Source organism: Acipenser ruthenus, chromosome 15 (assembly GCF_902713425.1).
Source record: "Acipenser ruthenus chromosome 15, fAciRut3.2 maternal haplotype, whole genome shotgun sequence".
NCBI classification, from domain to species: domain Eukaryota; kingdom Metazoa; phylum Chordata; class Actinopteri; order Acipenseriformes; family Acipenseridae; genus Acipenser; species Acipenser ruthenus.
In genome coordinates, this window is record NC_081203.1 from 29606940 (window position 1) to 29629376 (window position 22437).

A 22437-nucleotide genomic window follows, 5' to 3' on the forward strand; every position below is an offset into this window, starting at 1 on the left:
ACGCTCCAGTCAACAAACTCACCAATTAAACATTGGAGACCGATTTGCACACACAGGGAGTGGTTTTTTTAACCAATCATCTGATAGCACTACTGGTGACAAGGCGTGGTTTAACCTTGCAGAGGGGCGGCTAGGCTGCACTTACAAAGCTTGTCGGCGAGGATAGAGCTGTCTGACAGGAGGAACTGCTGCAGTCAATTGAACGGTAATAATGTGGAACTATATCCAAAAACGCATAGTTTATTAAAAAGCACAAACATGTGTCTAGTAAAGCACGTGGTAATTCAATCCGTCATATGATTGAAGGATTGCTTTTGTAAGACAGTCAGGGATGTGGAAGGTGTTGCTATTCGTGTTTACATTTTTTTAAGTTTGCTGGATGTGACTAGGTACATTTAATTTATTTTAGTATGAGATTCGTAAATCAGTCAACGTAATCGTAAAATGCATGTTGCTTACATATTGGGTAAAAGATACAACGTTTTGAAATGGTTTGTCGTTATGTGTCAGACTTTCGTCATACTGGCGAGTTCAAGAGGTGGGGAGAATTACTGACTTTATTATTGTCTGGTTAAAATTAGTCTGGGGAAAAAAAAATAAAACGGAGCAACCATGTTGTTTTAATGTAATTGTTGCTCTGTGCAGATAAGGTAGAATGGATACGACTAAAAGCTTATTTTTATTTATGAATTTGTTGATGTGCTGTTTAGTAATTTCCTAGTCGTTGCCATCAGTACCATCGCTTAAGAGACAATTAGCAATAGCTTGTATAGTATTGGGACTTCTCACACAGCATTATGTCTCTCGCAGATCTAAGTGCAAGCCCCGGTTGATCAAGGGGGTGGTTCTGCCCTATGACCCATTATGGTTCTCTAAAGCCAGTTCCCATGATGCTTCAGGCCAAGGCCTCTTTTTACAGTAGCAGGCAACTGTGTTTGACTACTCACTCTGTGGCTTGGTGCGCAACTTTCTGCATTGTGAAGCAAACGATTTATTTAAACTTTAAAATAACTAATTGTACTCTTTGTACTGGTCTGCCTTTCAGCCTATTAATTTAATTGCTGTGTACAGTATATATATATATATATATATATATATATAGATATATATATAGATATATATATAGATATATAGATAGATATATGTGTGTGTGTATATATATATATATATATATATATATATATATATATATATATATATATATATATATATATAAAAGGAAAGGAAACATGTTCTACAGATCTTAGCAATGGGAAGTGTAAAGTTCTGCACCATACTTACTAAGAATTTTGGAATTAAAGACTTTCTTTTAGGCCATGGTTTCCATGTGCATTCCACAACGTTTCAAGGATCCAGATCTAAATTATACAAGATACAGATCAGGAAACAAAACGTGACATATGACAATCCTAGTAAGATTCCACAGCCTTGGGCAATCTCCAAGGCACTGACAACAGATGATAAAGCACATTGTTTATTTGGCTCTTTAAGAACAGTAAGAAAACTGTAGCAGATCATCTTCGGCGCTCTGAATATGATTTCCTGATTAGACTGACCTGTATCTCAATGATGAAAGCCTGCTTCGAGCCAAATGCTGAAATAACAGTATGAAGGATTTAATTCAATTATACTTCCAGCCATTAAATACACCACCCTTTGTGACCCGTGGTGGCAGTTTTTCATACAATGGCGTAACACCAAGGATAATGTAACTGCTGACAAAATGAACGTGGCTCAGAAAATCTTTTCTAGTCATAGATTCGTTGTGAAATGAACAACAGGATGTTCCATGAGACCTGGATCGCAGGTCACTGTCTCTGCATTTTCTTGTTCTTGCCCTGTGCTTGACTTGAATATTGAATAATATATATATAGTATACAGTATACATTTAGAGTGCTCCAGTGGAGACGTGTGGAAGTTTTCCAAATATATACTTTTGTTTTCCAGATCATTTCTAAAAATAGATGGATTTGTACAGGTTTTATACAGTTCATTTTGGAAGCATTTGCTGTAGTTCATTTTCTAATTTAGATATTTCAAGTCTACCTTTAGAAAGTACCTCTCTTGACCTCTTTTGACCTTGGTGTTTTTAAAAGTAATCCATTCTCTTTTGGATCCAAAGCTTTTGGCTTGGTAATGTTTTTGCTGGCACTAATTAAAGCACTGCATGTCTGCCTTGTATAAACAACAGCCTTAAATCAATTATTAACAGCACATCAAGCCCTGGGATCGGCCCTCTTTTACCTTCTTCAAGTGTATATAACTAATGATCAAAGTAATACATTATATTGTAAACTGCTTATACAAATGTGGTAAAACTCTGTTAGGGCATTCTTATCACACATTCTTTAAAGGGGTATACAGATGAGCCCTTCCCATTTGACTATAGATATATATTAGTACATCACACTTAGTTTAGTACTATGATATAGTGCTCTTGATTGTGACGAAACTTTCTTAGAACATTCTTTACATCTCATATGATATAAAGGGTTATTTACTAGAAGCTAAATGCTGTTCATATCGGCTACAGTACAGCTGGCCACATTCAGGAGCTGACATCTGTCTAATGTTTGGCCTTTACACTGTTTGGCTTTGGTTCAGTTGTGAGTAGCACAATATATTGCTATTACTGTCTTGACTAGTTTAATGATATATTATATTTGTTATTACTTCTAGTTTTTATATTAAGAGATAGCATAAAAGTGATTGCTATGACATTTATTGTGGTGGATCTTAATAGTGCTGGTGTAAAATTTACAAACCTGCACATTCCAGCATTTCCATTCTATTTTTCTTGTCATTACGTCAATCTTGAGAGAATACACTGCCAGGATATTTAGAGCCATTGCTTTTTAGATCATTACAATACAACCCTTCATCATTAATTGGATCAAAAATTTTGGTATAATTTAGTTTCTTTCTATTAAAAATGTAACAACATTCGCTTATTTCTTTTGTAATCGTTTTAGTTTTTTTTAGATTTATTACATGTGCATTTTTCACATGCACATGTTAGCAGAAGACGGATATCCTTTGTCATCAAGTAAAACCTGTTTTGCATTGTGACTCTCTTTTATATTCGGGCTGAGGAGGTATGGGAGGGGCAGTCATAAAATGTATTCTGGAATATTGCCTCACATTAATAGAAAGACCGGCACAGTTGCCATGGCAACGGCATTTATACTTCCGCATAAGAAATGAAAAGCTGCCAGTGCTTGCCTTGAATACAGCATAAGCTTGAAATATTGAAGTACCCTGACAAGATTCATTGGGTGTTGGATTTCATACCTTTTCAATTCTTATACACGGGTAAAGGAAGTAGAACATACACTCACTGTTTCTTTTATATGGCTTGGTACTGATGTGGCTAGATGGTTGTGTCAATGTGTAGGGGGAAGGAAGTACACACACAATTTGAACAGTATGCTGCATTATGAAGAGATCAATGCTTTAAAAAAATGTATGTTGTCAAAGTTTTTCTTTTTTTTCTTTTAACTGACTTAAACCTTAATTTTCTGCTTACCAGCCAAAAGATGGGAAAAAAGAGCAGAGTTAAAACCCAAAAATCGGGCGGTGGGGCCACATCAGCAGTCTCCCCCAAAGATATGATGAATATAATCTCTGAGCTGCTGCAAAGTGAGTAAAATAATACTGTATACAATAGAATGAAAACAGGATGTAATATGGTAGTAGAATTTGTACCATTCAGAAGTACGAACTAGTTAATATAAAATATAGATAAAAAATGCAATATGAGAAGCACAAATGTATGTCTATATAATCTTGCATCTATAAGGTTTAAAATAAAAACACAATTCCCCCTATTCAAAATACCTATGAACACTGTGTAGCCAATACTGCATATTTTACTAACTGCTCCACAGCAACATGCATTTTAAAATATATACATGTTTGAATGATGCACAATGTGTTTTTGGTTCTTAGAGTGCAGCAGTCCAGCCCCAGCTCCAGGGAAGGAATGGGAAGAGTATGTCCAGATTCGATCCCTGGTAGAAAGAATACGCAAAAAACAAAAAGGTATTGTTTATCATAATTCGAACCATTGTACACGTATACACTTTGGGTTATTATTATATCATGGATGGACGTTTTAAAAACACTCTTCTGCTTTTCAGTGGATATTCAATTCTGTGAACTTCACTAAGCATGATGGGTTTACTGCAGCCTTGCTTTAGAAATCGGTTGTAACCAACAATATATATTTTTATCTATGTATTATACAACTCTACCTAGGTTTGTCTGTGATTTTTGATGGAACAAGAGAAGACTTTTTCCCTGAGTTAATGGCATGGGCTGCAGAAAACGGGGCATCAACTGAAGGCTTTGAAATTGCAAATTTTCCTGAAGAAGGCTTTGGTTTAAAAGCCACCAGAGATATTAAGGTTTGTGTGGCTATTACTGGGCTTTCTTGTGTAGACTATTCCACAGTTGCTTGGAAGTATACATCATAACATTATTATGTAACTTCATTTGTTTATAAACTATGTTGAAAACAAAATAAGAATGATTAAGTACAGGAACAAGATTGTTTAGTCAAACCAGAGCCCTAAATATTTATAAATGCCTTTTTTCTTTTCTTTTTTTTAATCACGAATCCTTGCTTAGAATGCATACACTTTATTGCTAGTCTTAAACATAACTACATGTATAATTATCTGGAGTTTAGATATCCTTCATTCTGGATTGGTTTTGATGCATTTTCCCAGTATTTATTTATTTTTTCTTTGTCACACTTCTTTTCTAAAGCCTGTCCCTGAGTTTCCTCTCTCCTGATTTTTTGCTGTTTGCTCTTACAAAGTAAACCAACAATAAGGCCCTATAACTGTATGAATAACAGCTAATAGCAAACCTAGAGATCTATTTATAATGTGATATAATGTTCACAGCCTGTGCAAGTTTATTATTTGTGCTTAGAGGTAATAGAAGATACACTTTTTCTTGCTAGATTTATAATGTTAATTAATCTTTCAGATACACATGGTCAAATCTCACTTTGTAGTTCACTTCCTTGGCTCCAGGCATTAGTTTCTGCAAATAAAACTGTGTGTGGCCCAAATACCTGTCATACAGGAGTGAATCTTGAACAGTTAGCTAAGTGTGTACCATTAAATATAGAGTGTTGTGCCAGGAAACGTGGGTTTCATCAGAGTTAAAGTGAAAATTAGATCTGTTGAACAAAAAAGACCTGCAGAAAAATAAACCGCTTGTGAGAATGTAGTTGTAAGGCGTTACTGAGACGTAAGAACATGTTGTTGCCCCCTATTACCCTCTAAGTTCAAATTTATAATCCTGATATTCTTATATTTCTGTAGGCTGAAGAGCTGTTTCTTTGGATTCCCAGGAATATGCTGATGACCGTTGAATCAGCAAAGAATTCTGTCTTGGGTGAGCAATGATTTATATATATATATATATATATATATATATATATATATATATATATATATATATATATATATATATATATATATATATTCCTGTGAAAAAATAATTAGGTTAGTTATGAATTCAAATGTTAAGGAAATTGCTTTTGTCTAAAGTGATAAACCGTGTCAGGTCCCAGTTTTCGTTAATCAAGATTAACTTTAAAACCTTAACAAATTTTTCCCAATTTTATATAGAAAAAAATGACCCTATCCATGTCCTTTTCATGACTATGAGTTGCCATTTTCACAGACTGAAGTGCAAATCACTTTAGAAATGGGCTGTTCCTCAGTGCAAGGAACATTCTAAGTTGTTCCTCGTTTTAAAGAACCCAATTTCCTGTATCTGTGTCATCCCTGACTTATTTAATTTTTCATTTTTATCTGAAGTTAGAAGATGTAAAATAGCTGAAAAACAAGGATCAGGCTTTGTTGCTGGTTACATTAAAGCCTCATTTAACATGTGGTGAGTTGATCATTTCACAGATTGCAATACAATATGTCTCCTGCTTTTTTGTTATTCAAGGTCTGCTTTACAGCCAGGATCGTATCCTGCAGGCAATGGGGAACATTGCCCTGGCTTTCCACTTGCTGTGTGAACGAGCTGACCCCAACTCTTTCTGGTTGCCCTATATTAAGACGCTGCCCAGCGAGTATGACACCCCACTGTATTTCGAAGAGGAAGAAGTACATTACCTGCAGTCTGCCCAAGCCATTAATGATGTGTACAGCCAGTACAAGAATACGGCACGCCAGTATGCTTATTTTTACAAAGTTATACAGGTAAGTTCATTTAATAGAGTTGACGTTTTTATTTTGTGGGTGTTGAAAATAGCGTTTCAGTTTATTATAGTTACAGCAATAATAAAAGCTGGCAAGCTGCACCAGAATTAAACACATTTGGGGCAAAAGAAAAAACAACAACAGTAATTAGCTTTTCTGAACCGTTATGACTTCGCTACATGTAGGTATTTTGGAATAGCTAAAGGCTAAAAACAAAATGTTGGTGTGACTTCCCATACAAAGTGACATTAAACTGACCTGGGTGTACGGAGCTGGTTATGTTGACCTTTTGACCTGGCTTCATTCAAGTATTGGACGCCCTCTGTAATAAATTCATGTGGGGAAATAGTTGCCGTTTGGTTAGTCCTTGTAATTATAAAACCGTCTGGGCCTCACATGTGAACATATTGGGGTTTATTATATTATCTCAACAGAGGCAGATCTAAATATAATGGGGCACTTGGAAATACAATAGTTTAGTATTGCATGCATTGCTGGAGATTTTTTTTTTTTTCATAATCCTGCTACAGAAAAAAGCTACAGTATATATATATTAATGTCATCAGTGGCACACTTTAGATCCAACACCGTTTAGAAAAATGTAATATGTCCCAGCAACATGAAGCATTGGTGTGCATCCAAAATTATTGTCTCCACTGTTGAATACCCAGTACTTGCTAAGCATTTAGATTCTCTGATCAGCAACAATAAAAGCACTGTTTCATATATATATATATATATATATATATATATATATATATATATATATATATATATATATATATATATATATATATATAAGCATACCTGAACAGACCCGTATGACTATCTTTTAAAATGAATGTTTAGTACCCCATCCAGAGGAAGAGGGGTTGTGCAGCAGTAGGAACAGGTATAGTGCAACTTGTCAATTATTTTTTCGTTTAGTAACCTTTTATATGTTCGTGCAAAACGTTTGCGCAGTTAAATACATTTTATATACATTTTCCAGAAAGAAAACCCTCAAATATATACCATACCTGACCTGCTATAACTTGTTTTTGGCAATATTTAATCTATATTATTTTTTACCCTAAATTCTGCCTCACGTTTCCAGTAGTATGTGGCAGATACAGTAAATGCTAGTTATGTCCTAGAAGTTTTTTCTAAGTATTACAGTTCCAAATACTACATTTGTGCTTCCTGCACTGCTTTAAGGTATTTTAGAATAAAGTTACTTGGAAATCTGAGAACTGTATCAGTCTAGCAGAATGCAATTTGAGAATCATGATGCAGTGAGTGTGTGTGAATAGCTGGTGGAGCTGGGGGGAAGAAAGATAACTGTAACTTCTACTGCCAGTCAGGCTTTACCAATATCTTGCTGTCCCAAATCACCAGTGACATACTGTGTTTATATCAACTGAACAAGGCTGTATAAATAATATTAAGTCTGTTTAAGCACTTTGATATCAAATGGCTTGCATCTGATGGAAAACTGTTGGCTGGTATTAAGCCTAAGCTGAAGCAGTCATATAGTTATAGTTTATAGTTTATAATTATAGTTTTCATAGTTCTAAATTTGACAGACTATACAAAAGTGATCATTGCCAGCAGCAACTACACTGAAAAGCCATACCTTTTTCGTGAGACCTGAGGGTGTAATTTAAATTATAAAGAACACAGATACTCTTGAGTTCTTTAGCATTCATATTTAAGAAAGTTATATGGCTGCTACTGAACCCAAAAGCTGCCTGTAACTGTTATAGCTGATTTTAAGAAATACCATTTAAACTGCTAGCGCATTTAAGATAGGTAAGTGCTGGTTTATAGTGCCCTTTTGCACTCAATTTCCTGGCTTCTGATAAGCCTGGAGTGACACTGCTGAATTCTCTGTGATCGTGATATTATTGTTTGCCACATGAGGGAGTCATGCAACCTCAAATGCTGTTTGGCTTTTGTCTCCTACCTACAACCTCTACTATTTTATATACAGGAATTTTTATTTTCTTCCTCTTCTTAAATATGTGTTGACATATTTAAATTCAGTATCATACTAAACAAACAGCTAAAAAATAATATATAATTGCATGATGTGTTAATGTGTAATAAGTGAACAGCCCATATTAGTATGTAAAACGCTTATTTTTTTATTGCATGGGAATTAAGTCAATGTTTTCTAAGGATTCTGTTTGTCATTCAACCTGTATCTGCACCCACACCACTGATGTACTCTGCAACTGTGTCTGTCATTTTGCCTTTCGTACTATCTGTAAACAAACTCTTATTTGCTATCATCATCATTTTCAAAATGATCTGCAAAAGTCCTCTCTCAGATCCAAATCATTGTCATCAGTGTTATCATCTGTAATATGTTTTGCAAGACATTTTGTTACTCCCTAGATCCTTTCTTTTTATCTTTGCATCTCTCTTATTTTGAACAGTGTTCTATCCACATGACATGTTGGTTGCCCAGTAGACCTAATTGTAGCAACAGAAGAGCTGCTTTGCAGAATACAGGATTTTACGGCGTTAAAAAGCATCAGCTACATGTTTGCCTTCCAGAACTCTACTTGATCCAACTTGATGAGAATTAAACTGGATAGATCCACTGATCTGCAGCATCTCGTTTCCAAGGATATCCTGCCCCTGTCTATAGTTAGCTTTTATTGACGTTTATTGGAATTTATCCTTGTCCCCCCCCATCTTCTTCTTTTGATTTATAATCCATAGAGACCTCTGTTTAATTCTCCTCTACTTTCTGCAAAACCTGATTTTTCTTTCATGGTGATTCACCATCCAAGTACAAATGATTAGCATCTAAGATTCGATCAGATCAGGCCTAAGATCACATGGCGCCAACTTAGTAGAAATATGCAGTTTCCCAGGAAGTCTGCTGTTACCATTATTAAGGGATTGTGTAAAATTATAAAGTGGCTTAACAGTAAGAGTGGAGGGAAAGTGGTCAGCTGATACCTGTGCCGGTTGGTGAGTTGAAAGCACACCTACATTTTGCACAGGAGTGTTCTTTTTACATTTCTGAAGCCTGTGCTACGGTACCCAGAGAAGATTAACAATCTAGTTTTTTATTTCAGCTAGGTCAGAATGTACTCAAATCATTACCATGTAAAAAATTTTTCAAGTATTTTATTTTTTGGGTGGAAGCTTTCCATCATAGTTTTTTGCCCATACTACACAACTTACAATAAGAGCCACCTTACGTGTAATGTATACATTTTTATTTAGGATAATGAAATACTTTACTGGGGAATTACAGATTTATTATTATTACGGAAAAGCAGCTCTTTCTCATCTCGGACGCTGTTTTTGATTCCCTGTAAGCCTTTTTTGAGTATTCAGACACATCTAAAGCTGCTTTCGTTTGGCTGTTTGGACACTGATGTTATCTGTGTCATGTTTTCAAACTGGGGAGCTTAATCCTAGTCCTGTTTCTTGACCATGCAGAGTGTGATTTGATCAGTGGTTATAAAGAGAAGAGTCTTTCTGGGTCACCACTGAGTTCTTTAGGTCAGGTCTGGAGGCTACTGCAAGCTGCGACAGACTTTCACTAAGAATTGTCTCCACATGTTAATGCAAAGCTGAGTTGAGTTCACCTGACTCCAAGTAATGCTGCTAAGGATTTCAGTGAGCTCACTGTGTTCCTTCCTGTTGGAGATTGGAAGTATTCTACAGAGCTATACATACACCTGAATTACGCAGCAGTGTAAGTCAATTCAGAAAACATTACTGCAGGGGCACATACAAAAATTCCCCCCATAAAAAAAAAAAAAAAACCTGTATAATTATCTATCTTGCTTACTGTCCATATTCTTTTTTGTAACATGCTTTTACTTCAAAAGGTTGAGGCTAGTGCTACTGTACCTAACCGTATTACCATCTGTATCATCAGATAAGAGAAAATGTATTCCGCCATTTCAGCTTCTTCTTTGTTATGACTTCTGCATCTGCTGTAATGATAAAGAGCGCCCTACTCTAGTGTTCTGCCAACAGACCTGGGAACACGGAACGCAAGCTAGTATTCCAATCTGTCATTCTGTTTTATTGCCATTTCAAGTGGGTGCCGTTCCCACTTGTATAAGTATGAAGTGTATTGTAGAAAAGATTGCATTTTCTGGGTCTGTGCTGGTGCTTGTCATATTCTAGCCTCTATAAGCCAGAAAATCACTTAAGGTCTTTACAGAACAAGTAAAGGTGTGCATAAAATGCAGAATTGTAAATAATTCCTACCCCCTGTGCTCTTGAGGGTCTTTGGAGTATCAGATATTAAGTGGTTCATATATTTTACACATTGACAATTGTAATTTAAGGCATTTTTCTTGTTTTATTTTTATAGATGGAAGTGTAGAGAGGTTCAAGATAGAGAGGCTGATCTCAGAATATATAGTATATAAGCATTAGAGTACCTAGCATTCCACATTTTGTACATATATTGTAAATGATAAGATTATTTTTCAGGTGGTGGCTCGATTTTAATAATTCTTCAGTTGCTGCATTGGATTGAATAGCTGCTCCTTTGTGTTTAGCTTCATTGGTTGGCAAGTGAAAAAAAAATCTTCATTTTTATAAATTATCTTTAAAATCTTTGCAGGCAATGTTTTGTTCTTTCATTAAATAACTGTCAATTAGAAATATGAGCATTTCACATTACTGTCAAGATAAGGCATCAAATATTTATAGAAATTGTAGAATTATTCCAAGATTTTTAATAGTTAATGTATTTGTCATTTGCTGTGTAGATCTATTGACATATTTTTTTATTAAATGTTTGTTAGGTTTCACATAAAGGAGTTAAAGAAATGTGAGTGTGCTATATTGATTTTTTTTTTTAATCAAAGGATATCATTTTTAATTCAAAGCAGCTGTCGTTGATAAATAGTTTTATGTCTGTCTTTAATTCTTTTGTTTTTATTTTAATTTCCGTAAGTCAGGTCTTGAAAACCAGATGCAGAAACCTTTCTAGCATCATATGTCATATTTGTTTTATTTCTTTTGTTACATTTTAGTGTTTCTTTTACCTCTATCTTTTTAAATTATCTACGGTAAGTAAACACTAATTTATCACATACAATGTCCCAGATGTCTAATTTTCTTTCTTTTTTTCTTGTTCGTTTAGCCTTTTTTTCCTTATGGCCAATTTATGGTTACTTGGGCTTACCGTAAATTAAAATACACCAATTCCTCTCTTAAAAAATGTTTATCAAAAGATAATCAGTGCAAGCTAATACAAGCAATTCCTGAATTATCTTGTCAGAGACTGTCAGAAGTACTAGTAGGTGGCAGAAGTACATTGGAAAAATCTAGGTGATGCAGAATACAATACACTGTATAATCTTTCAACATGATTCACAAAGTGAATGCACCAATATTCTGTGACTATATCTTGCATTTCTTACACTCTTGAAAGTGAATTTAGCGGTATGGTTTAGAAGTGATAGAAATGCAGGGAATATATGATTTCTATACTGCAGATGTGTCATTACAGATTTCTAAAGATGTTGTTTAAATGATATTGTTATTGTCTGAAAATTAGCTTGCCGGGTTGGCTTTGAAATTGACTGGTGTGTACTTAATGTACACGTTGAGTAGTTCTCCTTCATATCCCATTGATCTCTTAATTAAATAGACTGTATGTATAGTGTATATACATTATCGATAATTAGTCATGCTGCATTTGCCTGCTGTAATTTATCTTTGAGGCAGGTCCAATTAATATATGCCCTAAGAATTGTGAAGCCATTTTGACTGGATTCAGTTTAAAATATAGCTCATAAAGGGACAGATGGTAGATAAATGACCTGTTTTTTCTTTGATTGTTTGTTTGTTTGTTTTTGCTGGAACACACAAGCCCAGCTTAGAATAAATACAATTAATTGTGAAGTTGAGTAAAATGTGAAAATTCAGAATACAAACAGACATACAGTCTCAGCATGCAAATTTAAAATGAAAAATGGGGGGGGGTTAGTAAAACATCAGCATACTGGTAGAGATTGTGAAGATAAATTAAATCATGTAAAAATTAAGAAGTAGAACCCTGAGATCTACCAGCCAATTAGCAAATCTTTGGTGATAAATAATTTGCCTGAAATTCCACACTGCGTGTGAGCTTTTGTTTTCGAATTGATTTACGGTTCCAGTCCCCTATACCTCATCCCCTACTGTCCCACACACAGTGCCAACACACATTCCACTGTGAAAAATGATAAATTACCTTCCACTTGTGATGCTAATGCATCAAGAGATGAAACTGCATGCTACATGGAGCACTAGTAACAGCAGTGCAGAAGCTGAACAAGGAGGGTGGGTTTTGTGGGAGGTTGAGCTATTGTAGTCTGATCTTTTGATGGGACACAGCAGAACACTCTGAAGGCTATATTTGTTACAAAATGCATCTGCATATGGGGTCCGTTTTACAAGAATTTCATCCCATAAACATACAAACGGTATAATAGCTGGAGCCTTAGTAATAATCCTATACAAATTGAGGAATTTCATTGTGGGCTTTTCTATTAATTCATGAACTAAACTTGCATTCAACCGGAACAGCCAATAAAGTTTCCTTTACTGTTCTGGCAAAACTATAATAGTTTGATGTTGAATGTTGATGTTTCCAGCGGTGGTGTTAAATGACGATAGTATGTAAATGGTTGGTACTTTTATATAGACTTTATCTCAAACTAGTATGTAATAGATTCAGCCCCCTTTCCACACACTGTAGTGTACCAGTGAAAATAAGCTATACAAGTATACAGATATGTACTGCACGTGTTTGCTTATCATTTAATGGTTGTCAGTCAAAATACGTGTGATCCCCAGTTTTTTAAGACTGCTTTGGCAGTTTGTCCATCAAATGGTAAAGGTTTGCAGCCTTGAGGGATTTTGTTTAGTTATACAGTTAACTTTTATGTACAGTATAAAAATTAAAAATAAAAACATTTTAAATATATAAGTGCATCAAAACTGAAAAGCAGATCCCATTTCAGTTTCTCAAGAAGAATCTGCGAGAAAGGCATGTCATCCATGTATCTTGAAAAAATATGTTAAAACTGTAATGTACATTGTGCCAATGAGTCCAAACTAGAAAATATTGTCAGGCTTAAGTTTGATAATAAGTCTGTCCAGTAATCTATTGGTTTGTGATATGAGCCTAGTTATATGAATAGAAATATTTGCACAAAACTGTCATATAAAGAGTACAGTATATGTACTGTAGTAATAAATAGTCCTAGGCATACATTTGAGAATTTGATAAACTTACAGTGCAAAGGTCAGTTTAAAGGACAAAATCTGCATCTACAGTGAGGTGGCTTCGAAAGCATTCCACGCAAGCCCTGTTGGTATCATTGTATTCATTAGAATGGGTTTTATACTTTTTGACATCTCGCCTAAATTAGCCCTCCGAGAAGGGCTGCTGTGTCTTTAAATGTAGATTTCTGTGACACTGGTGGGTTTCTGTCTCACAAATTGATGAAGCAGATTTATGACGGCTGCTGGGCACAACAAATTAAGTTGACAGTGATGTATGGGAGCATAATGCCATGATGATCCCTCTGTAGCGCCGCTGGACGCTTCCTGCTTCACTAGGCTCTTGTTAGGATCTGTTAGGCAGCTAGATAATGAAATTCTAGTGACTGATTTGTGTTTTTCTTTTTTTCCCCCTCTTTCTTTTCTTTCACCTTCAATCCCCAGACCCATCCAAATGCCAGCAAACTTCCCTTGAAGGATGCCTTTACCTTTGACGACTACAGGTCAGTGTACTCAGATTTTCTTATAAGAAATAATGATCAATTAAAACTGAGTTACAATTAACATTCTCCAGTAATATTTCTATAATCATCCTCTATTAGGGACTGCTTTGCATGTATGTAGATAACCCCCACTCCAGTATGTTGCATCTAGTAAAGATGTTGTCCTCCCATCTGTGAGGAACACATTTTGTGAAATGGACAGGATACCTGTGTAATATCTTTTAGAGGTGCTCTTATTTATTTATTTATTTATTTTTAAGTAGCTTGTGACCTTCAAATGATCAAAATGTCAGCAATGATAACATGTTTTGACATGCTGTAGATAACTAATAATGTATAATGCTTTCATATACTAGTTGATCTTCACTGAATGTTTTCAAAAACACATTTTCTTCCAGTAAGGCACAGGGAGGATTTTGACCTGTAAGAAGATATTGTCTGTAGTCAATGATGTTTGGATGGAGGGAACCATTGCAATAAATATGTAGAAAAAAAATATTGTAATTGAAGATGCAGTAATCTGTTTGTGAACGCATCAATATTACCCCCCATGTTCTGTTTATTGCATAAACATATAAATAACGTAGCCCTGAGACTTTACTAAGAGCATTCTAGGTCATTTACCTTGATTTTAGTGTGTGCTGTATCTTACAGTAATTGAAACATAGCATACATTAGAGGTATGATACAGAAGTTTGAATCTTTAAACAGTTTTCTTTACTTCCCTTGATAGATGGGCTGTCTCTTCAGTAATGACTCGCCAGAACCAGATCCCAACAGAGGATGGGAACCGTGTTACTCTGGCCTTGATCCCACTCTGGGATATGTGCAATCACACGAACGGACTGGTAAAAAAAACAATCTCCTCCCTAAAATACCTCCTCGCTTTTTAAACCTTTCTATCCTTTGTCTCTATTGGATGACATGAGCATGTGTCTGTAACGTTAAGGCATTGAGACCCCATAATGTGTGTGATTTATATGCTGTAATTTGTGTTGACGTCTTTGTACTTATGAACATTACACTCTTGCAAAGTCTAATTTTTGCAGTTAAGAAAAAAATATGTCAATGCACTATGAAGTCTTGTACTTTCTTTAAACCCCTGGTCATATTAGAAAATAAATATAAAAAAAGCGAAATATATAGTTTCCCTTCTGAAGCAATTCTTACTCTTCAATGAAAAAAAAATATATCCTCATATTTTGTAGTTGTTAGAAGCTTTCCATATTGTACCACATCAAACTTAATACACTTGCACAATATTGGCAAAGCATTCAAGTATCAGGGACCAGTTCCACATTCTTTATCATATATTGTAATATAAATTGAATGAGATGTAAAATTTTCTGAGATTAAGAGAGTGTCACAGGCTCTAAGACTCCTGTTTGGTTTTTCTGCATTCGCTGGCTTTTAAAACAAGAAACAATCTACTATCACTACACCTGCAGTACTACAAAGCTAACACGTTTGGAACCTTTATTTATTTCACTTTCATTTGGAAAAGAAAAGTGGCTTCTTGTACTTAGTTACACTCCTTTTATAATTATATTATGGTCGTCAAACATAATCAGAATTTGAAATCTAGATTGAAATGTTTTATTTGAATATAATAGTGTTGGATTTCTAATAAGCAACAGAGCAATAAATGTTATCAAACCGGCTCCTTAAAATGCATGCAAAGTGTTTTTTATTGTAAAGTATTCCCTAGGTTTTTAGAAAGCTGGATGTTTAATAAAGCTGGTTGAGATCTCCCCCCCCCCCCCCCAATCTATTTTTAATCAACTTGCGCAGTCCTCCCCACAGAGAAATCCCAAGTAAGCTTGTTGGCTTTTTTTCTTTTTCTTTAGTCTATACTTTATAGGGTATTCATATGTTTTTATATATTTTGATGGATAAAATCATGGCTATTCAGTAAAAATAGTTTATTCATATAAAATGATAAGTGCATGTCAGGCCTCTGCATTTAATGATGTCTAAATGCTATTACACCAAATCAAAGACTAAAAAAAACAAAAAAAACACCAATACTTGTGGAGTGCAACTCTGTAAGAAAGCCTATCATTTTCTATTGTCATATATTTTTTTTGTTCAATGATTTTATTTGTGTTTTTTTGCTGTCGTAGATTACCACTGGTTACAACTTGGAAGATGACAGATGTGAATGTGTTGCCTTGCAAGACTACAAGGCTGATGAGCAGGTTTGAAAATTTCCATTTTAAATACAGTATCTAACTATTGGTGACTGCACGCGCTGGTGTTTTGTTTTAATATTAAAACTGAGTGTACGCACATGAATGCTAGAAACATAATTACCCCAGTATATGGATCAAGTTCTTGTAGTTCCTGAAAGAGCCTTGTGTATTGAGATGGTTATGCTGATATCTTAATGCTGAACAGACCCAGAGACGTGTTTTGAAGTAGTCTTCAGATCTAGGGTAATGGTAGTGTGGATATGCTATACCCACAGATGCAGGTCAGGTAGTGATTCATTTGACAAAACATACATTATTTGATAAGACGAGCTCGGACAGCTTTGGAATATACGGCTATGAGATTGATGCAGCTTTTAGTACTGCACTATGAGTCACTATCCTGTTTTGATCTTGGCTTTTTCAAAATATTTCCAGTGTAATTGACCAAGGCCTAGGAGAACTTGCTCAGTACAAAACAAAATAATAATCTTCTTTCCTGCATGTTGTATTGGTACATGTGTCACACTATCCACATACTGTTGTGACTGGATGGTACAGGCTGACTGTTAATGTTGTAGGTGTCCAACGGTACATACGGCATGCAGGGATATCTACCTTTTTAAAGTACAGGGCTTAATCCCAGGTTCACACAAATATACCAAAAAAAACCTTCCATACAGTCTGCTACCAGGACACTCGATTCTTGCAATGCTTGCAAAATTGATGTACTTTTGTCTACTTGTTTCAGATCTACATTTTCTATGGCACTCGGTCCAATGCTGAATTTGTGATCCATAATGGTTTCTTTTTTGATAATAACTCTCATGATCGGGTGAAAATAAAACTAGGAGTGAGTAAAAGTGAGAGGCTGTATGCAATGAAGGCTGAAGTCCTGGCCCGTGCAGGTATCCCATCGTAAGTATATTTACATGCATCTATCTGTTCAACTATGATACAGATCATGGAAAAATCTACCTTTTCTTTTTTTTTTTTTTTTTTTTTAAAGCCTGGTTTTGAATTGTGAAAATTAAGTATTCTTATTGATATTTAATAATAATAAGTCAAACTAATTTTACATTGTTTATTTGTTGTATACATATTGTTTAATGTACTGCTTTGTAAGTACACCTCTCTTGTGTTCCTCTCAGGTCTAGTATCTTTGCACTGCATTGCAGCGAGCCTCCAATTTCAGCCCAGCTTTTGGCCTTCCTTCGGGTTTTCTGCATGAGTGAAGGTAAGGCTTTTCTTGTGTCCTGTTTTACAGGCCGTTTCTTCATTTTGGAATTGACATGGCTGCTGGTGTGTTTGCATGCTTGTACCACCACATTAGTAACCCTGTAGATCAGAACAAGGTTGAGTGGCTCTTGTCCAGCCTGGCTTGGAGCAGGAAAGTGCTTACTTGGTTGACCCCTGCAAGCCGTTGGATGTTGGAGAGTAAACAATTCAATGCTTAACAACAGAAATATTTTTCATACATTTTCATACAAGCAACAACATGTCCTCTGGCAAACAAAAAAAATCAATAATTTCAGGTTGCAATACATTATTCAGTTTTAGAAGTTTAGTTTTTAAGAGAAAGCAGCCTTTTACCAGGCCTTCAATTGTACTGATTATGTATTTATTAATTTAAATTAAGTTGGACATTGGTATTTTAAAAGGAAACAATTCAATTAATGTCATGTATGTTTTTAACTTGCATGTATAGTGTAGTCAGTGGTAAACTGAAACAATGCTATTACATTTCCTGTTTTCTTGTAGCATCATCTTACATTTTTGTGTTATTTTAAAGCTTTTCAATAACTTAGATTTTGATAAGAACTGCCATGTATAGAACTAAAAGACATTCAGTTGGCCATTGCAGTATAGAGAGAAGATTTTCATGTGGCATGTCATATCATTACAGATGAACTCAAGGAGTACCTGGTTGGTGAACATGCTATTGATAAAATCTTCACACTTGGTAATGCTGAATTTCCAGTAAGCTGGGACAATGAAATAAAACTCTGGACTTTTCTGGAAACCAGGGCTGCCCTGCTTTTGAAAACCTATAAAACAACCTCGGAGGTAAGACGCTGTTTACATTTCCTGGGTTGGGATTAAAGGTTACCACTTGACTGCTCTGAAAGTCCCAGGTACATCCTCTTTCTACTCTCTTTTTAAAATTGCATGATCTCCCTTGAATTTACCTTGGAGGTTTTATTGAACTTGTAGAGGGACTGGTAATGGTGCAGGGATGCACCTATGTGCTGCACTCAATTCACTTGCAATAATTTTCTCCTGTCAGTTCAACACTAGCATTGCACCACTTGCTTGCATGTGTGCAGGGAATTAAAATAAGTATTCCCCAATCAGCCAAAAAAGTTTTTGGTTGATCTAGCTGCTGGATCACGCTGCCGTGGCTACCAGATTTGATGGACAGATGACTTTACCAGTCGAAGTCGTAAACAATGAGAGAGATGTGTAGTAAAAGTAAGACTGATTGTGAATTTAGCCATTCTCTAAAAAAAGGGAAAAAAAAAAGTTTAGATAAAACACATCAATGGGATTGATGGTGGCATTGTGAAATTATTTTTATCCATAGCCATTCTTACTGTATGGCCTTTCTTTATTTACATTGGATACCCCTCTCCCATACAGAAGCAAACTGATTGAACTGACAGGAGAGAATGACGGTTATTAACTTAATGAAATGGTGTAAACAGGTGAATCACAATTATAGTGTACTTTAGGTGTTAATCAAATATAAATATTCATGTAAAAGGACCTTAAAGGAAAAAATAATAATATAACAGTTGGCAGTCCAGTGGTTAAAGCTAAAAAGTTTTGTTGCATTTTTAGAAATGTTACTTTTGCAGAATCTAGTGGTCTCTGATCCCAGCACTACATGATTAGTTATTTTGCTAGTTTAGTGTGAGCTCTTTTAAAAGACTTGAAGGCTTATAGGAAGAAAACATGCTGCTTCAAACTGAAAATAACATCATTGACTAATTTTACTCATGTGGTTGTATAAAACTATAAGTAAGTAAACAAAGTACATATTTAAATACATTTATTAGCTGTCTCTTACTTTTCATACATATATGTTTGTATTTAGCACCTCTATCATGATGCTAATCCTTTTCAAATAAAATATTTGTTAATTTAATTTATTTGATTGTTCCTTGCAGGCTGATAGGTCATTGTTGGAAAAACCAGACCTCTCATTTCATTTCAAGATAGCAATTAAGTTACGTTTGGCCGAAAAGGAGATATTAGAGAAAGCTGTGGCAAGTGGTCAGGCCAAGAGGGAGTATTTTCAAAAGAAGCTGGAGGAAGGGGCTCCTCTTCCTAAATATGAAGAGAGCAACATCTCCATGTTGGAGAACTCTGTTTCAGACTCCAAACTCCCAATCATCCTAGGGAAACTGGAAGAGGCAGACGAAACAGGGGAGCAGGAATTAAAGATGACTGAGGCTCTTTCCGAAGTAAATGCTGGAGGTGATGTTCTCGTGAACGGGGACAGCAAGCAGCTCAGTGGCACCAACACAGAAAATGAAGAAACCCTACATAGAGAGGAAAATGCCATGAAGACTGACGATGCCAAAGAAAATGTGGAGGAAATCACTGAATGCAACAAGGTAGCAGAAGGACAATCTTAAACAAAAAAAATATAGTATTTCTTTTTTCTAGTGACTACAAAATGTAAAATGGCATAACTTTATGAACAGTATAAATGTCACATGTGGCTCTTAGTTATGTCTGTCTGCATCAGAGAAATGTACAACAATAGTGCTGCTTGTAAATCCTTTATAAAAAAAAAAAAAGTTTTAAGTTTGTAATTTTTAAAGTTGGTGGTGTTGTTTTAAAAAGAAAGTGCTGCACTGTTCTATGATGTTCTTTATTAACATCCTTGGGTTAGCCTATTTCGACCCTGAGATTCCAGCTGAATTATAATGCAGTACATACAAGCTTCCTACTAGTTTTACAGCATGCAAAGACTTTCACAAGAAATTATGCAAAAAAAGCCCTCCGTTCTATGAAATGTAAACCCACCCAAAAAAGGGCATAAGTCCAATACCGTAGTAAAACAATAAGGTAGTTATTTTTCTTGAGGTGTGAAACAATTCTACTTGTGCCCCGTATTTAAAAATGTAGTTTCAACAGTTTTCAGTCCAATCTCCTTAAAATAATTGAGTGAAGTTTCATTACATATTAAGATTTTTGAACCTTTAACCACATAATTTAATTTCATTTTATCATGTCACAATGTTAGAATTTGAAGTGATACTTTTCATTTATTGAGCCATAACATTAGTTAAGTTTTTTTTTTTTTCCTCTGGCTGATGGATGATGTCTTAATTCCTTTGTCCTTTTAGTTCATCCATTTAAGAATCTCACAGAGAAGCGAAGAGTATGTCATTTCAATTTTAATTACACTGTTTATAAAAAAAAATCTTTGAATTAACAAAAAGCTGTTTGACAATGTGTTCATCCATTTGAATAAAAAACAAGTCTGCCAGCTGAACTTTAACAGTTTTGAGTATATTCAGTGTATATTTTGAAAGAATGTAAGAGTATTTAAATGCAGTATATAAAGAGAAAAAAATTAAACCTTCATGAAAGTTTGTCTTTATAAAGAAAATGTATTTTGTTCCCTTCTTTGGAGTGTAAGAAGAACTTGTTACATGGAAGATATATTGGTTGAGAATAACTTCTTTCATTTTAAGAAGTCTTCCTATTTGGATTGACCCTTCAGGTTTTGGTGATGAATATTTTTTTTTTGTCTTCACTACGGTAACTTGTAATCAGAGTTGTATAGACAGCTCATTAGGCCATGTATCTCATTTTGAACATTGTGTATACTGGGGGATACTTATTTGTTCATAGTTCCCACAGGCTTCCTCAATGTATGATAGCATTCGTCTCATACATTTCTTTTATTGGGTTTATTTCTAATACTGCACTGTAGTTTCCTTCTAACATGGTGTACCCCATGTATGTGGTTTATAAGTGTTACATTTAGTCCATAATATTTGAAAGCTGTAACAACTGGACACTTTATCACCACTGTGCTGTTTTCTGAATGTTTTAGTTCAACTACAGTATTTCTTAATATGTATTTGTCTTGAAGAAGATAAGCAGCTTTCTTTTGTGTCTTTCTAGCCTGTTTAATGGTGTTACAGAAGTGCAAGCAGTCTTGCTGCAATTGTTGCTTTATAGAGAGAGAGAGAGAGAGAGAGAGAGAGAGAGAGAGAGAGAGAGAGAGAGAGAGAGAGAGAGAGAGAGAGAGAGAGAGAGAGAGAGAGAGAGAGAGAGAGAGAGAGAGGAGAGAGAGAGAGAGAGAGAGAGAGAGAGAGAGAGAGAGATGAGAGAGAGAGAGAGAGAGAGAGAGAGAGAGAGAGAGAGAGACATATAAAAGGTAAATAATTAAGATTTTGGAAGCTCTTTGGGAAATTCTTACTCCTGGTTATTGCCTTAACATAGGAATGGGGATTCGCCCTCTTCAGACTTGTTTTTGTTTATGTGTTTCATTTTAAAGTACAGTAGCTTTGTATTTAACAAATTATATTTTCTTCAGTTTAAATAATCTTCCCAATCCTTCCATGAAAGCCACTAAATTTCTTTCTTTCCATTCACAAGCTTTATCTTTTTTTTTTTTTTTTATATATTTGGCGCCATTACAAATTTATAAAAGAAACATTATCTTTAATCATTTAATTCAGTGCAATTAAACTTTGAAACTGTGTATACATTATTCATTGGTTCTGAGATAAAACTCTTTGAATTCCTGAATTTATTATTATGATGGCCAATATTGTGGGCATTTGTATACCCTTGCACTGCTGTACGTGTCCAGAATTGTTAGTCTTATGCTTGTCATGCTTGAATGCGAGTGGATGTGCTTGATGCTGGTCTGGGACACTTGCACAAAAGTAATCTCATCCATGAATTATGCACAGAACCTCTATTAATATACAATAGCATTGGATAAAGTTAAGTGCAACTTCAGTTATTATATACATATTTACCAATACTGTCTCATGTTTCTTACTTATGAAAAGAAACATTACATTTAGTCAGAGATATTTTAAGATTTGTGTATAATATGTCCTTAATATTTTCCTGTATTCCACATTTTATAAGTGAGGCTTTTTAAAACATACAGTACCTTTTTTTTGCATGTTTTAGTGTGATAAAGGTGAAACGTGGCATGGTTCATTATGTCCTGGGTTGTCCAGCCTTGTATATTTTCTGCCACAAATATTGCTACATCAAAACCAGAAACTCATTAT

General features: G+C 35.0%; 1 protein-coding gene across 1 annotated transcript; it reads left to right on the top strand.

Annotated features, from left to right (window-relative positions):
• Window positions 1-90: 90 nt before the first annotated feature.
• Window positions 91-20675, top strand: LOC117973958 (actin-histidine N-methyltransferase-like). Its single transcript, XM_058987809.1, has 13 exons — window positions 91-205; window positions 3531-3640; window positions 3950-4042; window positions 4259-4407; window positions 5338-5410; window positions 5975-6231; window positions 13915-13973; window positions 14707-14821; window positions 16097-16171; window positions 16914-17080; window positions 17314-17399; window positions 18069-18229; window positions 19333-20675. The coding sequence occupies exons 2-13, from the start codon at window positions 3538-3540 to the stop codon at window positions 19801-19803; spliced, it is 1809 nt and encodes a 602-aa protein (XP_058843792.1). The 5' UTR covers window positions 91-205; window positions 3531-3537; the 3' UTR covers window positions 19804-20675.
• The last annotated feature ends 1762 nt before the right edge of the window (window positions 20676-22437 follow it).